At 44.8% G+C, this 17,783-nt stretch overlaps 1 protein-coding gene across 2 annotated transcripts in view; it reads right to left on the bottom strand.

Annotated features, from left to right (window-relative positions):
* The window catches only part of LOC148015999 (AT-hook motif nuclear-localized protein 10-like), a 120,138-nt gene that overhangs the window by 75,965 nt on the left and 26,390 nt on the right, over positions 1–17,783 (bottom strand). For both annotated transcript variants that reach the window (XM_087664751.1, XM_087664752.1), the window contains one exon: positions 2,212–2,282. In XM_087664751.1, the coding sequence (XP_087520877.1) occupies positions 2,212–2,282 (71 nt within the window). The remainder of the gene's footprint in view (positions 1–2,211; positions 2,283–17,783) is intronic.

Raw genomic sequence — 17,783 nt, 5'->3', positions numbered from 1 at the left:
GGCTAAAGCATTCTTCTCACTCTCTTCACTCACCCTAAATTATCATATTTTTCTAGCATTTTTTTGGCTCTTATTTCAGCCCCAAAAAGCAATAATTAATGTAGATGATGGACAAGACTTTAAAGTATATCAACTCACTCAGAATGTTCTATAAAAAGAATGAAAGTAGCAATGCAACTCACTGACCCTTTTCCTTCTCTTCCACATCACTGCCAGCTCTCCAACAACACTCATTGTCTATCATAATTTGGGCTTGTGCCTGCAGTATAGCATGCTGCTCCTTCTGCCATCCGCATCACCTCCAGCTGTCACACAGCCTGCCACCCTCATATTGCTCCCCTCTCGCAGCTATTGCTACATTTACAGCATCGTCATCCAGATATCATCATCTGCTATGCTTGGCTCATGACTGCTCATACACTGCTCCACCACCCCTTCACATAGCTGGAACTGCTGTGTTTTGCACTGTTGCTGCCTACTCAGGCTTCCTGCACATCCCCTCCATTCGGGGTCAAAAATAGGTATTTTGATGCACTTGGTATCCATCACAAAGGACAACACTCCCTCAATCTGCTCCCATGGGAAGAAGATGGCTGTTGGACAGCCTCTGCTCTTAAGAACACTCAATTGTATCACTTCCCCTCATTCATCATTCATTCATTACAGCATTCTTCATCTTCTCCTTCATTTGTGTCCTTGTTTGCGTTTACTGTGTGTCCATCGTCTTTGTAGACCTCATGTTTTCTCTGGAAACCTCAGTGGATCATCACATCTAGGGCAATACTCCCTAATCTCTTTGCACATCACTTTGCAGTACTCTGACCTAGAAGCATGGAAATGAATGTGATCAAGGATGTAAAAACGTACCATGATGCATCCAATTCTTCCTTTTTCTTTGGATCCCAACTAGCCTCAAGTGTACTCTGCCTGCATGATGATGGAGGCACACTAGGCACTGGTGGTGGGATGGAATGAAGGTCAATCCCACCTGGGGTGGATGATGCACTCCCTACTAAACAAAATCCTGCTCTAGATGCCTCAGATGCAAGGGGTGGCACAAAGGCTGCAGGGTCAACTGCAACATGCATTTCTCAATGCAAGGTAAGCATCATAAGCTGCCAAAAATTCAATAGGCTCTTTTCTCCTCTGGGTCCACATCTGGCAAAACTGCACCAAGCTCATGACCTTCCTCAACTTCTTTCCTGCTGTCTAATCATCAACAAAAAATGGAATCTTTTTTTTTTGTCTACGTTTTCCACTGCTTTGGCCCATTCATCCCATGAGCTTTGTTGTAGTTATTGACTACAAGGGCATTGTTGCCTTCAAGTCAAGCCATTGAAGTTGCACCCAGTGCTAACAGATGAGCAACCTTTCTAGTGGTTCTCTCCCCCCTTTCTCTCTGCTCACATGATGCTAGTCTGAGCTTGTGCCATTCCACCAACGCAATCTTGAGCAAGAGCAGGTTGTAGCAAACAGGCTTGTTTTTTCTGCCCAAACAACCAGGAACCTGACCTTACTAGAAATGGCATTTTCAGAAGAAGACAGAGTCGTGCAATGGCCAACTTGAAAGAAATTGTCTGGACTCTGAAGCCCTTGAAGTTCTTCCCTTCATTTTCGATAGAAGCCTTATCATGTTCTAAACTGATGGCTAGAGTTTCTGAAAAAATACAATGGACAAGCTATTGATCCTCCTTGTGTATCAGTTCTATCTCTTCCATGATGCTACTGCTCCTTCATTTCAATTTCCTTTTGTAGCTTGGAGCCAGATGTCCCCACAGTACACCCAAATACATAAATGAGTATTATCAGAAATGGTTGCAAGACTCTCAATCACACATATCAACACTAAAAGGGACTTCTTGTCTTGAAAGTAGAGCTTGTGTCATAACCTATATACCTGTCTGATTGAGGAGGAAGAGAATAGAGGAAAAGGAGCACGAGTATCAGAGCAGAGGGAGACAAGAGCAGAGGAGGGAGGCAGCAGGAGCAGAAGCAAAAGCAGCAGTAAAAGAGGAATCAGCATCAGTGACAAAGATGCAGCAGAAGCAGCTGCAGCTGCAGAACGATGCAGACGAGGAGGCTGAGGACCAGCAGCATCTGCAGCAGAGTTGCTGCGGCAGCAGGAAGTAGGTATGAGGAGAGAGTGGCTAAATGAGATTACCGATTTCAAAATAACATGAACACGTGTGTTTCAAAAAAAATCAAGTGTACCTCTCCCGCTGCAACTGTTAGAACGTGTGGTGTAAAGCCATGCCCACTAACACCTCCAAAGCAGTCTCCCCCTGAAAAAGGGTACCAAATTAAACATGTTCAGCTGAAAAAGTCACAAAAGCTACAAAACACTCATGATACAAGTACTTCCATCTTTGCAAAATTGTTAATTAACAGCCTTCTGAAGCAACCATAGTCATTCAATTTTCAAGGAGTATTCTTGGGTTCCAGCAAGAACCATTAATATAATCATTAAATTTTCAAGGAGTATTCTTAGGTTCCAGCACACAGGACATCCAAATATAACATGGGGAATCTCTAAACATCACAAACTGCCCATGTTAATTTTCTACTGTGTGCATGCCGGTTGAAAGATATGTACATGATGTTCATTTTAGTCGTATGACACCCAGATTCTTTACAGCCATGTGATACTTATCAGATGTCTCGGAAGAGACCAGCAATGTGAAATTTATGGGGAAAATGCAATGCAACATTTAAACAAAAGCAGCATTAATCGAAAAAGCTAAATCTAGATAAAGCCAGCCATGGGACAACATGCAATTGACTAAATGATAGTAAATGCACTGCAGTCAAATATTAGCACAGTACAAATACAATCATCTCTGTCCAAGACGTTGAACTCCATACAAACCTCCAAAAACAAGTAAATGACAGATAAAAAAAGCTCACAGCTGAACTGCCTTAGCCACAGACATGACCAATTACCGCACCTGCTTATAATATTGAAATTTGAGAGCTGTATTTCTTAGCAGTTGAGAGGGTAAACAATCATTTGCAGAGACACAGATGTGGGGACTCTGTTTAAGAGTAAATAATTATACATAACAGTAAGAACCATTACATCATAAAGCATTAGAACTCTCGTGAAGGATACTTTTGAAACCTAAATATCACAATAATGGTTGTTTAGCCCTAAATCATAGGTCCAAAACTGACTCAAGCTTCAACCCTAGACCACAAAAAGACCACATAAAGTCCATTACAGGAAAATATTGAGTTAATGTCTATCCAACAAATAATCGCACTAGAAATGAAAAAGAATAATACAAACTAGAACTGGGGATACTTCTGAAATGTAAATTATATCACAATCAGGGATGTTTGGGCATGGAAGATGGATGCAAAAATGACTCATGCTTGAAAAATAGAACAATCCATGGATGCCGTACATTTCTATCAAAGGAAAATGTTGGAATCCATGCATGTAATCAATGTCCCCAAATGTAACATAAGACTTGGGAGATCTGTAAGTCACTTGAGAGTCAAGATATTTCCAAACATATGGAATCTCTCATCAAATGCAATCCAAATGTCAAGTTGATTTGTGCAGCCCAAGAGGACATTAGCAAAAGCTCACCAATTAATCATATTGTAATTGACTTGGATGCAGTCTAGAATTGGATCTTTACACATTTATTATAAAAAAGGTCAGAGCTTACAAACTCCACACATCATACAAACCATATCTGACTACACATGTTGGGCTAAGAAATGTGTTACATACTAATTAGCCTCTTAAACAGCCCCAAAAGATGCTTATTTAATGAGAAACGCAAAAAAGGTGTGTGGTTGGAGAGAGTTTCTATGAAACCACGCTGCCCCCATTCAGTCTTTATCCTTTTGTGCAGATTTCAGCCATCAGCCACCTATTGTCTACTGTCTAACCATCACCAACTGCAGGCAATCACTATCCAACCCTAGGCAGCCTGTTTCCAGCCATCGCCCTACTATTTGGAGGTATCCATCTACTGCGTCATCATAGCACCTAATCGGCCTACATTTTCAACATATGGTGCTAAGCAATAGGATGCTACCATCTCTCCCACCAAGCAATTGCCGCAGTACTTGCGTTTTTGCTGTCCAACAAGCCACCTACATCAACAAACACCTCTCTTGTTGTCGCCCAACAATTATTTGCTTGGGTGACCAGTTTTCAGCTTTCTTTGGTGGTGGTGCACTGCTGCATTTACTAGATTTCAGCCTCCAACTACTATGTTTCGGTGACCAGCCTGCTGCCTTTCATTATTCAGCACACTCTCATCTCTATATGGTGGTTACAATAATTGGGATGCGTCTCTGATGGACATCACTCTCCGACACTACTGCTCTGCCCTTGGGCACTCTATACACTCTTCACTCTCTTCACATTTTGGTGCACATGCTCTACTTGCAGATACAGATGGTGACATGAATACCTGGATTCTTGATTCAGGTGCTTCCTTTCATGTCACCCCTCATCGTGAGTGGTTTTCCGCATATACACGACGTCGACATGGTGTTGTCCATCTTGGGGATAACTATGCATGTTAGATTGCAGGTATTGGCAATGTGCAGTTCAATTTCAGCATGGCTCTGTCTTTACACTTCAGCATGTACGGCATGTACCTCAGCTCAAGAAGAGCTTGATCAGCACAGGGCAGCTAGATGATAATGGTTTTCATACCACCTTTGGTGATGGAAAATGGAAGATCTATAAGGGATCTAGGGTTATTGCCAAAGGTTGCAAGAGTAATACGTTATATCCACTTCATGTATCTAGTCTGCGTGACCATGTTGTTGTCGTGACCGAGCAGCCAAGTGTTTCTTTGTGGCATGGCCGGTCGGGACACATGAGTCAAACAGGAATGAAAGTGTTTTCTCCCTTGGGTTACTTTTCTTATCTTCGTTATGCCGATTTCGAGCACTGTGATCATTGTATTTATGGCAAACATGCAAAGAATTCTCACAAAAAGTCTCTTTCTTTGAAATCTTCTCCTCTAGAGTTAGTACATTCGGATGTATGTCAAATGCCAAGATTATCTTTAGGGGGAAAGAAATATTTTGTTACCTTTGTCGATGATGCTACACGGAAAGTATGGGTTTACCCTATTCGAAGCAAGGATGAAATGCTTGACAAGTTTAAAAATTTCTTGGAGTTGGCTAAAAATCAGACAGATAAGACACTTAAATGTCTTCGCTCTAACAATGGTGGGAAATATGTGTCCAAGGCCTTTCAGGCATTTTGCGACAGAAAAGGAATAAAGAGGAAGCTCACTGCCCCTCGTAATCCGCCCCAAAATGGAGTTGCAGAGCGTATGAATCAAACCATACAAGATAAGGTCCGTATGATGCTGTCTCATTCTGCATTACCCCATGGTTTTTGGGCAGAGGCTGTTATGACAGCCGTTCACTTGATTAATCAGTCACCAAACAGGTCTTTGGGGGAGAGAGTTCCCCAAGAAGCGTGGTCAGGAAAGCCACCTTCATACACTCATTTGAAAGTGTTTGGCTGCGAGGCTTTTGTGCACATTCGTAAAGAAAAACGCAGAAAACTTGAGCCAAAGTCCTGTAAATGCATTTTGCTTGTATATGGTGATGAGGGTGAAATGGGGTATAAATTGTGGGATCCCGAGAAAAGGAAAATAGTACGCAGCAATGACATTATCTTTCGGGAAGATCGCATGCACAAACAACCCGAAAAGACTGAGGAGGTCTGTAGGGTTGTATTCCAGGAAGAAAAACCTTTTCAACAGCAAAATGTATCTGCTGTACAGCAGCAAATACCTACTGTAAATGCAGGAAATGATGCTGGAAATGATCAGCCAGCTATTGCCCATGAAAATGAGCCATTACATGTGCAAGAACAACCAGGACAGCAAGCTGTTAATGCTAATTTGTAGGCTGAAATGCCAGGACAGCATGCTGAAAATGGAAATTTGCAGGAACAGCCAGCAAACAATGACCATTGGATTAGGAGATCATCTAGGGCTACTAGACAACCTGACAGATTTGTTCCTAGTGCAATTAATGTGGCTGAGTATGTCATGTTGACAGGCTGTAATGAGCCGTCTTGCTTCAAGGAAGCAATGGACAGACAAGATAGCAAGAAATGGTATAAAGCCATGCTGTCAGAAATGGAATCTCTTGACAAAAATGGCACTTGGGACTTGGTGCAGTTGCCTAAAGGGCAGAAAACCCTTCCATGCAAATGGGTTTACAAAATGAAGGTCACTTCTGGTTCCTCACCAAAGTACAAACCAAGATTGGTTGCAAAGGGGTACAAGCAGGAGCATGGAATTGACTTTGATAAGATTTTCTCTCCTGTTGTCAAGATGACTACATTGAGAACCATTTTGGGCTTGGTTGCAGTTGAGGATATGGAGCTCATACAGATGGATATAAAGACTGTGTTTTTACATGGTGATTTGCATAAAGACATATATATGCAGCAGCCTGAAGGGTTTGTTAAACAAGGGAAAGAACAAATGGTATATAAACTCAAAAGGAGTTTGTATGGGCTGAAACAAGCACCAAGAGAATGGTATCATAAGTTTGATACATTCATGCAGTCCCAAGGCTTTCATAGAAGTCAAGTGGATCACTCCTTGTATACCAAGAAGGCAGCAGATGGCAGCGTGACTATCTTGGTTTTGTATGTTGATGACATGCTGATTGTTGATAGGGATACTCATGCCTTGGATTCATTGAAGCAAAGCCTTCATGGCAGCTTTGACATGAAGGATTTGGATGATGCAAATCACATTCTTGACATGCAAATACTCAAAGATAGATCTAAAGGTTTACTCTATCTATCTCAACAGGAATATATCTCCAAAGTTTTGCAGCATTTCAATATGGAGGGGGGGAAAACAATTGGGGTTCCATTGCCTCCATATGTGAAACTCAATGCAGGGGACAACCCTACATCTGATGATGAGAAGGCTGAAATGGCCAAGATACCATATGCTTCTGTTGTTGGCAGTCTGATGTATGCTATGGTTGCTACACGTCCTGACATTGCTTTTGCAGTGGGAGTGGTTAGCAGATACATGGCAACCCTTGGCAAGAAGCACTGGGATGCAGTGAAAGGTATTATGAGATACCTCAAAAGGCACAAAGGAGTTGTGCATCTACTTTGGAAAGCAGAAGGCATCTGTTGTTGGCTTTACGGATGCAGACTATGCTGGTCATGCGGACTGCAGGAAGTCCACTTTTGGGTATGTGTTTAGTTTCACAGGAGGAGCGGTCTCTTGGATCTCCTGGCTACAAAAGTGTGTTGCATTGTCTACTACAGAGGAAAAGTATGTAGCTACCACTGAGGCATGCAAGGAGGCTTTATGGCTTTCACGTCTAGTGAGAGAGCTTGGCATCACAGAGTTACCTATTCTCCATTGTGATAGTCAAAGTGCTATCATGCTAGCACGGAATCCTATCTTTCATGCAAAGACAAAGCACATACAGGTGAAATATCTCTTCATTAGAGATGTACTTGACAGCAAGAGCATTGAGCTTGTCAAAATGCATACAGATGATGAACATTGCCTTTAAGTGGGAGGTTGTTGGAAATAAAGGGCCATCGTGCCTTTTATATGTGCACCGGTGTGAAGATACCCTTAGCACATTGTACTTTCATACATATATCTATCTAAAACCTAAAGTGATGCACTCGTCATTGTACTGAAAAACGTATTCTCTCTCTACTCTACTTACTCGCACTTTCTCTGTCTCTCTCAGTGAGCCTAAGGTTTTATATGTGCACGGGTGTGAAGATACCCTTAGCACATTGTACTTTCATACATATATCTATCTAAAACCTAAAGTGGTGCACTCGTCATCGTATTGAAAAACGTGTTCTTTCTCTACTCTGCTTACTCGCACTTTCTTTGTCTCTCTCAGTGAGCCTAAGGTTTGTCTACCTCTATCTCCGTGCCTAATCGATTCCTTCAAGGCGATGCTCTTGTAAAGAGTATCCTACGGATATTGTGAAGTGCTAGGTTTTGTGCGAGACACACGAACAACTCATAACCAAATCACAATGTCTCAATCACCTTCTTCTCAAGACCCTATGACGTCTTATCACACTTCATCTTTGGAGACCTTGAGGAGGTATTATGGACATAGCGAAGAAGACAACGCCCCACCTTCACCTTCACCTTCTTTGTTTTCTCTTATTCTAGATTTCAATCTCATGTTAGAGGAGTTTCTATCACAAGGACGTGAAATTATAAGATGCTTTAATCTTGTCAATAACATTTGATTAAGTTATTAATCAAATATGCAAGGTTGTTTAGCACATGTGATGCACATGGTAGTTCTTTCATGGTGACGTGCCAAGGATCTCGAGGATACAATGGGTATCAAAGATAAAAGTTGTGATAAGTTATGCTAATTGGACTTTGGGGGTCAGTTGGTGTCAATTTTGACCCTAGAACAGTTGTTTGGCCAACAAGCATCAGTAGTCACACTAGAGACTTGCATTAATTAATTAATTAATGCCAGTCTAAGGGTCAACAAAGGTTGGGAACCACACCACGTTGCAAATGGCCTGGCCAATTTAATTATGAATGGACACATTTAATTTTGGGCAAGGTCAAAAGAGCTGAATTTATTTTTTTTCCAAGAAAAGAGAACTCTATTAATAACACCTCGAAGAAAGTCCCCCTAAGGTAAATACAAAGTACAAGAAACTCTGTGAAGAGTACCTAAGTACATCAAAGATATAATGGTTGTGTAAACAACCAATCTAGTGGGCTAAAGTGCCAGACCATCTGAGGGGTAGTGTGAAAGAAGGTGTATGAATCCCAAATCCTCAAGAAAGCCTCTCTTCTTCCTCGTCCTCTTAGAGCTGCCCTGCAACCTCTCCCATCTCCCATGGAGAGTATGGACTATCTCTGTCCAAATCCTCAATAAAGACTCCCCAGTGGGTATAGCCTAAAGATCAATGACCTGGCTACATCTCGCAGTCCATATGTACCAAGCTATAATGCTGGAAATCAGCTCCCATCTGTGACAATGTTCATGAGTCCACTGTGTCTGTGAGAGTAGTATGGGGTAGGGATCCTCCTCAAATATTGTCCAATGATGAGAAAAGAAATGCTCCCCTGAGTGTCCTCATAGCCGCAAGCTGGACCTCTTTCTGTGACCCAAGCTGCAGTCCCCCCATGTCGCCACCATGGACTTTGTTGTACCATGGAATACTATCCTAAGAGCTCTCCTCCAAATCTCTTAGGCTCTAGGACAGTCCCAGAGGCAATGTCTTTGTGTCTCCTCTGGCTCACCACATCGCGCGCAAGCCACTAGGTCCCTACCATATCCAAGCCAAGTGCCAACTGCTAAACTCCTATGGGCTAGAAGCCATAGAAAGAGAGAGATCTTCTGGGTCTGAAGCTGTCATGTAGCCGCCTCCAAAAGTCGTACAGGAACTCATCTGAGACTCCCTCTCTATGCCAATGAGGGATGGCTGCAGGCTGTGCTCTAATCTTGCTTATCTATATCCTCTGTCCCAATCTAGTAGTGTAGCCAAAGAAGGGGATGTCGGGTGGCCTATCAAGGAAGGGATCCCTCCACACCCACTCTCCTGGATCCCACTGAAGTCTCTATAGAGGCCTCCTCTGGTATGCCCAATATCCCCATCCATCTATAAGATAAGTGGGCCATGTGCCATTTTCTTTGAAAGTGAGCCACTGCTCTGATTCTCTGCCTAGAGCAGCCACTGAGTGGTGTAAGGTCAAGGTCCTCTCGCCGGAGCCGGCCATCCTCCTCAACAGTGAAAGTGAATGTCCTGTCTCTACTAGATGCAATGACTGCTAGAAGGATATCCCCTCTAGAGAAAAGACCAATCCAAGTCTGAGAGGAAGTTGTTTCAGTTTGCCAATCTGGTGGAACCCCTTCCATCACGGCCTCAATCATAGCCCTCTCTCCCCTCAGACCATGTAATCTCTGCCTTTGGGTCTCGTGTGGTAACTCCTGAAATGCAAACCACTCCCCCACTGACGTAGCAACCTGTAAAGAGAATCTCCCCCATGATAAGTGTGTCCGCTGCCCAATGGTGTGGCCTGACTCTGATCTCAAATAATGATTAAAGAGAAGAGGTTGTCTTCTCTTCTCTTCAATAGTAGTCCGGGGGAGCTAGTGGAGCCCTCGAGATACAGATCTCCAAGCTCTAATAATGGCAGCTGCAAATTTGACCTCGAAGCTCCTCCCTAAATCTCTGGTGCTGATCTCTTGAAATATCCAATGAATGTTGGGCTGCCATGGTCCTCCATGTATAGGTGTCAAGTCCTCTAGCCTCCCCATCAGAAGTTTCTTCCAAGGCTCCTCTCCTGGAAGTAGACCCCTAATAATGAGCTTGATCAATAAGGCTTTGCTTTGACTATCTAGGTCTATGATCCCCAATCCTCCTCTGGATCTAGGCTGTATGATGACATCCCAAGCCACCTTTGCTTTGGCTGGACTGCCATCTCCTCCTGACCAAATGAAGTTCCTGATGAGGCGTTTCACCTGGCCAATACACGACCTAGAGAATGCCCAACAAGAAGTGATGTACCACAGGGTTGCAAGAACTTGGTTGGCAACCGCTACTCTTCTTGCCAACGAGAGTCCCACCGAACTTCAATACAAAATCTTATGTCTGATGCTCAAAAAGAGGGGTGACAGCTACTGCTCTGAGGTAATGTCAATCCCCACATGGCATCCGAGATATCTCACAGTGATCCCGCAAGGAACCCATGTGAAATCCTCATGTGGTTGCCACTCTCGCTGTCTAGTGTCGCATATCCAAAATCAAAAGGATTTGTGACAATTAATTAGTGCTCCTGATGCTCTACAAAATGTCTCCATGGCTGTTACAAAGGCTCTAAAGTTGCCCTCATTCCCATCCAAGTAAAATGCTGTATCATCAGCAAACTCCACATCAAGAAGCTCCTCAAATAAAAGGATGGGTAGCTTGATGCCACTGATACCTGTAGATCTGTCTCTCAAGAAGGAACTCATGGCCTCTGCTACAAATAGAAACAAGAACGGAGCAAGTGGACATCCCTGTCTAACTGATCTATGGATGCTGAATCTATCTCCTCTTGCCCCTCCAGTCATGACCTGGCTATGTGCTGAAGAATAGAGAGCCGCTATACCCTTGATATTGCTCTGGAAAGCCCATCCTCAACATTGTGCCCTCCAAGAACTCCCAATCCACACGATCATATGCCTTCTCAAAGTCGAGAAGGAGCACAATAAGGTCTTGCCTCTTGGATCTAGCCAAAGTTGTGGTCTCCCAAAAGGTGAAGATGTTGTCCAAGATGCTACGCTCTCGAACAAATCCTATCTAAGTGGGGTGTATAATATCTGACATCAATGGTACCAGCTTGAGACTAATCACCTTTACGAGGATCTTATAGGCGGTTCCAAGCAAGGTGATCGGTCTCCATTGTGTGATCTCCAATCTATCTCCACTTCCTTTCGGGATAAGATGAATCAGCCCCTCAAAGAGTCTCTCTCGCACAGTCCCTGATGCCATAATCTCCTGAAAGGCTGAGTGAAGGCCTTTTATGATAAGATCCCAGTAGCTCACAAAGAAGGATTTATCTAGTCCATCTTCCCCTGGACACTTGTCTAAGGGTAGTGCCCAAAGTGCCTCCTCCAACTCCTCCTCTGCGAAATGGGCCATCAGATTTCAGCTCATCCTGTCTGTAACCACCCTCTGCGTCCTCTGCCAAACTGCTTCTCTATCTCTCTTATATCCAGGGGGTGTAGCGGTGGATCCTAGTAGGGATGTATAATATTGTGTGGCCACCTATCTCGCCTCTAGAGGGCCCTATGCAATGGATCCATCAGCTCTCCTAAGTCTCTGAACATCCTATCTAGAGTGTTTAGGCCCTATGGTGCGGAAAAAATCCCTGTTAACCCTGTCCCCAGACTGAGTCCAAAAAAAGAGGCTCTCGCATGAAATATGTACTCTGATCTAGCTTCCTTCATGGAATCAATCACTCCCTGGCAGTATGCATCCTCTCAACTATCCATCTACATCATGGTCGTCTCTCCTCTCCCTCTGTAAGGCAACCAATGATGCCCTAGCAGCTCTTTCCTTCTCTAGAAGGCTCTGTCTCCTCCTTGTGGCCTCCTCTCTGAAGAGGGAACTAATCTCCTATAGGCTCTCATCCAAGTCACTAGCTGCCCGTCCAACTGAGAAGGGTCTAGATCTCCAACATTGTGTGACTATTTCTCTAAGATCATCCTCATAAAACAAGTGCTCTAGAATCCTGAAACTGGAATAGGGTCCCCCTACTCTCTCAAGAAGAAGTATCCGAATCAGTGATTGGTCCGAGAGGGTCGTGCCAAGTATGATGCCTGTAAGGCCTCCTCTATCGCAGACCTAGTCATCCACATAAAATCGATCAATCCTAGAGAAAGTCCTGGCTCCTATCGCCCTGTCTCTCCTAGAGAACTAAAGTGAGCATGTGGTCCTGCCAAACTCTGCTGTGAACCATGGGTCCTGGCCTCTAATCTGGAATAAGAACTCCTCCCAAGTAGCCTGCTCTCCTCCCCTAATGATTTCAGTGCATCTGCCTCTCCTGTCCTTAAGAGCCTCCACCATGTTAAAGTCACCCCTTACCATCTAGTGGTCAACTTGTGGTAGAGACTAATTGAGGGTGGTCCAAAATTGTCTCCTGTCTCGTTGGCCATTCGAGGCGTAAATGGCCAACAAACCAATGAGTGCCTCCTCCACTCTCATCGAGACCCACATGGCTCTCCTTGGAATCAGAATACCCCAACCCTGTACCGACTGAGTCCACTACTCCCCAACACATATACATGCTCCAACCTGTATCTCAATAGCACCTACAGATGCTGCCCAGTAAGTGACTCTAACCTGGCAATAGCTTCCCGCAACATCGGGATATCCAGTCTGCCAAAAGATGGTGCTCTTGTAACATAAGAAAATCAAATGATCCTCCTACTAGAGCTGTGTGCAGATCCTGTCACATAGGACTCCGGCCCTACCTAAAGTGACGACCTCCAAATCCTCGTACATTCCATGAGGGTACCCTCATGGAGTGTGTCTCAACCTCTTGGACCGGCATGGCTGTACAACCCATGCCTGCCTCTGCTGCCTCCTAGTATATACACGATCATGTGTCCTCTCTGCTATCTCTCTTGCGGGGTGTAATGGGGGGAAGTCCTCAAAGTAGGCATCTAAGTCCTCTACCTCTTGCTCACTGTCCTAGGCTATCACGGCCTCCCCTGCTTGCTATGTGTTGGGTACCTGAGATGGGCTAAGCTCGGGAAGCTCAACCTCATGGAGCAATGGTCTGGGGGGTTGTGGGGTATCTAAAGCATGTTGTAGCTCCTGAGAAGCTACTAGTATCGCTGCCTCCATGGGCTGAATCACATCCATCTGCAGTGCTGCCCCTATCAGTGGGTGTGGGACCTCTGGCTCTTGGGCATCCATAGGAGCGTCTATGGGAGCAGTGGGGGGCTGCAGTGGCTCTACATGGGCTGATGGCCTAAGGTCTCTGATCGCTCTCCACCGTCTCGGCTCTAGGCCCTCGTGCCTCTGCCTCTCATCAGCACGCTCTCTTCATTGGCGCTGTCTCCTCCTCTATCTAGCCTTGTGCCGTCTCTGGCGCTCTGCATCACTCCTTTGACGCATCTCAAGTCTACCACCTCCCTCATCCCTGAAGGAGGTATGGCGTTGACGTGTCCTGGGGCATTCAACTGCAAGATGTCCAATCATCCTGCAAGCAAACCACTAACCAGGGAGGCCTGTATAAGAGACTGGTTGGATAAGAAATTCCCCCGTGAATGGAGGGAATTCTAATATTCTAGGGAAGGCATTGCAAAGACTCTGTGGGTATTATCACTCGGACCGATAGGTATCTATGTGGGCCTTTCAAGACTGCGTCAACAAAAGTCCTATCCCTCTGTATGACGTGGCCGAATGCACTGCCAAATCTCAGAAAGGTATGGCGTAAAATACTCATCAAGGCCAAGAAAAGAGATGGTGATGGCAGTGCCATCTCCAAGCAATGAATAGTCCCGGCCCTCAATCCATCTGTCAAAGTATGCTACTGAGGTCCTAACATCAAGCGGACTGGTAGCAAGCGCTGCCTCCATCTACTCAGGTGAGCTAAAGTGGAGTCTAAAGCATCCCTTTCCAAGGGGCACCACTCGCATGATCCTGGCTGGGGTGCCGATAAGAGCAAACTGGATGGAGTCCTTAAGACTGTGGATAGGCGAACGATCTCCAACCATTCTGCAGGCCAAGGATGATGCTTCTAGGGCTGTCACTCTCTCCCTGAGTGCCAGCTTTGTGTCCGGAGCAAAGCAGATCGGTGGGAAGGCATCGGCCGAGTGTATGTGGGTGTTGAGCTAAAATATGCATTACTTGCCGATTAGCCTCTTAAACAGCCCCAAAACACACTAAAAATGCTCTTTTAGAGTAAACCCTAAAACAAGGAACGGTTCGAGAGAGTTCAGTGGAAACCCTAAAACGGGGAGCGGTTCGAGAAAGTTTAGTGGAAACCCTAATTTGTGGGGCACCCTGCCACATCTATAAATAGACAGGCTACCCCCATTCAGCAATGATCCTTATTTGCATGTTACACCAGCCCACACACCCTCTACTACTGTTGGCACCCAGTTTCCAGCCTGCAGCCCGCCTCCATCTACTGTCCAACCATCATCGACTGCAGCCACATCATCTTCAGCCTATCCATTGCTGTAGGCGACAGCTCTCAGCTGCTGGCGACTCCTCCAAACTGTCCCAGACTGCTGTTCAGCCGGCTGTCCATCATCTCCAAGGTCAGTCAGCCTGTGTTTTCAGCATTGCAGACCCTGACACTCTCAGACACTGTTTCAGCCTGCTGTTTACAGTAGACTGTGCACAGTTTCCAGCCCCCGATCGGTGATACATTGCTGTGTTTACCAGTTTCCAGCCTCCAAACTGCTGCGTTTTGGTGACCAGCCTGCTGCCATTCACTATTCAGCACTCCTACACTCCGACTGGCGGTCACAGACTTGGGATCCGTCTTCGATGGACGTCACGCTCCGACATTGCTCTGCCCTTGAGCACACTGTACACTCTTACATTCATTTACAGCATTCATTCACTTCAGAGTTGTGTTCTCTCTCTCCCTTCTACTGTTTGTGTTTGAGTTTTGAGTTTTGCGTTTAGGGTTTGAGTTTTAAGTTTTGCGTTTAGGGTTTGAGTTTTTCCCTCTGTGTCTGTGTCTGTGTCTTTGTGTTTCTGTCGTGGTCCTACACTCTAAGTGTCCTTAGTGCAAACCCTAGCAGTCTTCTTAATAGTGGGGGGCTGCATTGGAACCCCCTGGGGATGGTGGAGGACCAGCTGCAATCTCGGGCGATACGCTAGCTCCATGTGTCGGTGGTGCGGATGCTTCCTGGTCTGTTGGCGTAGGATATAGCCATTTGTTTGCCTGTTGGGGTTGTATGGGGGAAGGGGAGATGGATGTTGCTTGTGCAAGGAATCTTACGAAGGCTGCAAGGGTGGATGAGGAGGCTAAGGAAGTGTCCATGGCTGCGAAGCGAGGGTTGCTGCCAGCAAATAGTTGATGAATTGATGATGGGTCTTGTCGAATCCAACCCCCTTGCAATTCTGCACAGAAGAAGTCGTTTGTTGGGCCCAGGGCGGTGTGCACCCTGGCAGGGCAACCAGACAGGAGAGGCGCAGGGCAAACAGGACACGTGCAGCAAGAAGAGGCACAAGCACAGCAATGTCAAGGTAGTTCCTACAAGTTGCGCCTTGTCACTAACGTCGTGCTCTCACGTGCGTACTCTGTCTTTGATGTGGGTGCTCTGCAGACAACAGGAGACTGTAGGCGCACATATAAGGGATGCAACTACGGCTTGCAAACAGAAAGCATGGGGTCTGACAGTCGAAACCCTAATCCGCAGGTCTAACACGTAACGTCTGATGGGATGCTAACACCTGACGCCTGATGCATGACGGGATACTGACGCCTGACTCCTCACAATTGACGCCTGACGCATCCCTTCACCATGGGTTCCTCATGGAATGCCAATGCTTAGTCAATCCATGCCCACATTTGGTTCCACTGTGCACACTTCCCGCCTACATGGTGGACACTCTAGGATTAATTCCCAAGTGTACTCCACTCCCATCCTATTTGCCTGACTCTCATTACACACTTATCCATCTTTTAGCACTACCAATCCTATTGCAACAACCAAGAATGTCTTTATGGATAAAACTCATTTTAGCAAGTCAAATTTCACCACTTGATCGAACTTCATGCAACAAGTACTTCAATCTCAAGGACTTTGGGACCTCGTCATTGATCTAGAGCCTATGTTGGGCCCTCGATTAGCTCATCTTGATCACATCCATACATGGAGAAAATCTCTCTTTTGTTTTCATACAGCTCTCTCTCTATAACCAGCCTTCTTCTCAGATAGGGGTGGTAAATAACCTTATTAAGCACTATTTACAGCGATTAACAAATTCACAAACCGAAATGCGCACTTTACCATATAATCTTGGACATTGGACACCCTCTTGGCCCCAAATCTGACACCCCTTTCAGTATTTATTTAACTTAATTAAAAAAGAAGTTGATGTACAATGGGATTCTCCCAATCCTTTTCCGTATTCCAACTCCCCTTGCTATTCAAAATGACCAGCAAGTCTTCAACCTGATTTGCCCCTTGATTCGGGCAATCAATTGGCCTTCACCCGCTTTAATGGAGATGGAAAATGGCCCAAATTCAATTATTTGTTGGTCCCTCCACTTAAATAGGGCCGAAAACAGCTTCAACCCTGTTGAATCCAAGTCTTGGAGTTTCCAAATTTTGGCATGCTTCTCGAGGCTACTGCTAAACCCCAATATTTTATGTAGATTAAGGTTTACAACAGAGAAATCTGAAATTTCTCAGCCTCTGGTGATCTCAATGCTGCAATCTTTGGAGCAAGGCTGTAGAAAGACTAGGAGATGAGAGAGAATGCTCATGAGAGAGAAAATTCAGACCTTTTTCACGAAGAATTGAAGAAAGTCTATCACTTACTACTTCTACCCTGTCTCAACAGCTTGTAGATGCAAAGAACTGAAAAAAATCAGTCATTTACTGCTGCTGCCCTGTCTCAACAGCCTGTAGATGCAAAAAACTGAAGAAAATCAGTCATTTACTGCTATTGCTCTGTCTCAACAACCTGTAGATATTGTCACCTATTGTTGATTGGTCTTGTCCTGCCCCTGGCTGCCTTAGAAGGTCCTCCAATGGCTGCAAATTAGACCAGCATCTCCTTCCTCTCTCTTCAGACTGAATACACTAAAAATGCCTCTCTCCAGCCTCTAAAGACGTTTTTCAGTCTTGCATGGGCATTTATGACAAGTGGCAACCTTCCCAAATGGTCTTTTCAGCATTATTCATAATAAAATATTAATTTTCAGTCTTTAAATACCGAAAATTAATCCAATAATTATTTTGGTGCCCTGAAAAATAATCTAACTGGCCAATAATTAAATTGGCTAGGCAACTTCCTTTCCTGAGTGTCTCTGCATCATCTTTGACTATCAGATTGGCGTTAGGTACCATTAAACGTCGCTTCTCTTAGTGTCAACAACTAACACTTATGGCCAAATGAATGACCTAAGCCAACAACTGATACCAAATATCACAAATTGCCTATGTGGCATAACTTATAGCAACTTTTGCCTTTGACATCCCGTGATTTTCTTGGATCTCGGCTCGTAAATTTACTCTAACCCCAATTACATCTCACATGTGTAACATTTACTTAGCCATGTGATTAAAAA

Source organism: Lygodium microphyllum, chromosome 23 (assembly GCF_053477565.2).
Source record: "Lygodium microphyllum isolate KBCC chromosome 23, Lygodium_microphyllum_v1.1.10, whole genome shotgun sequence".
Taxonomy (NCBI): domain Eukaryota; kingdom Viridiplantae; phylum Streptophyta; class Polypodiopsida; order Schizaeales; family Lygodiaceae; genus Lygodium; species Lygodium microphyllum.
This window is presented reverse-complemented; position numbering and strand designations above follow the sequence as displayed.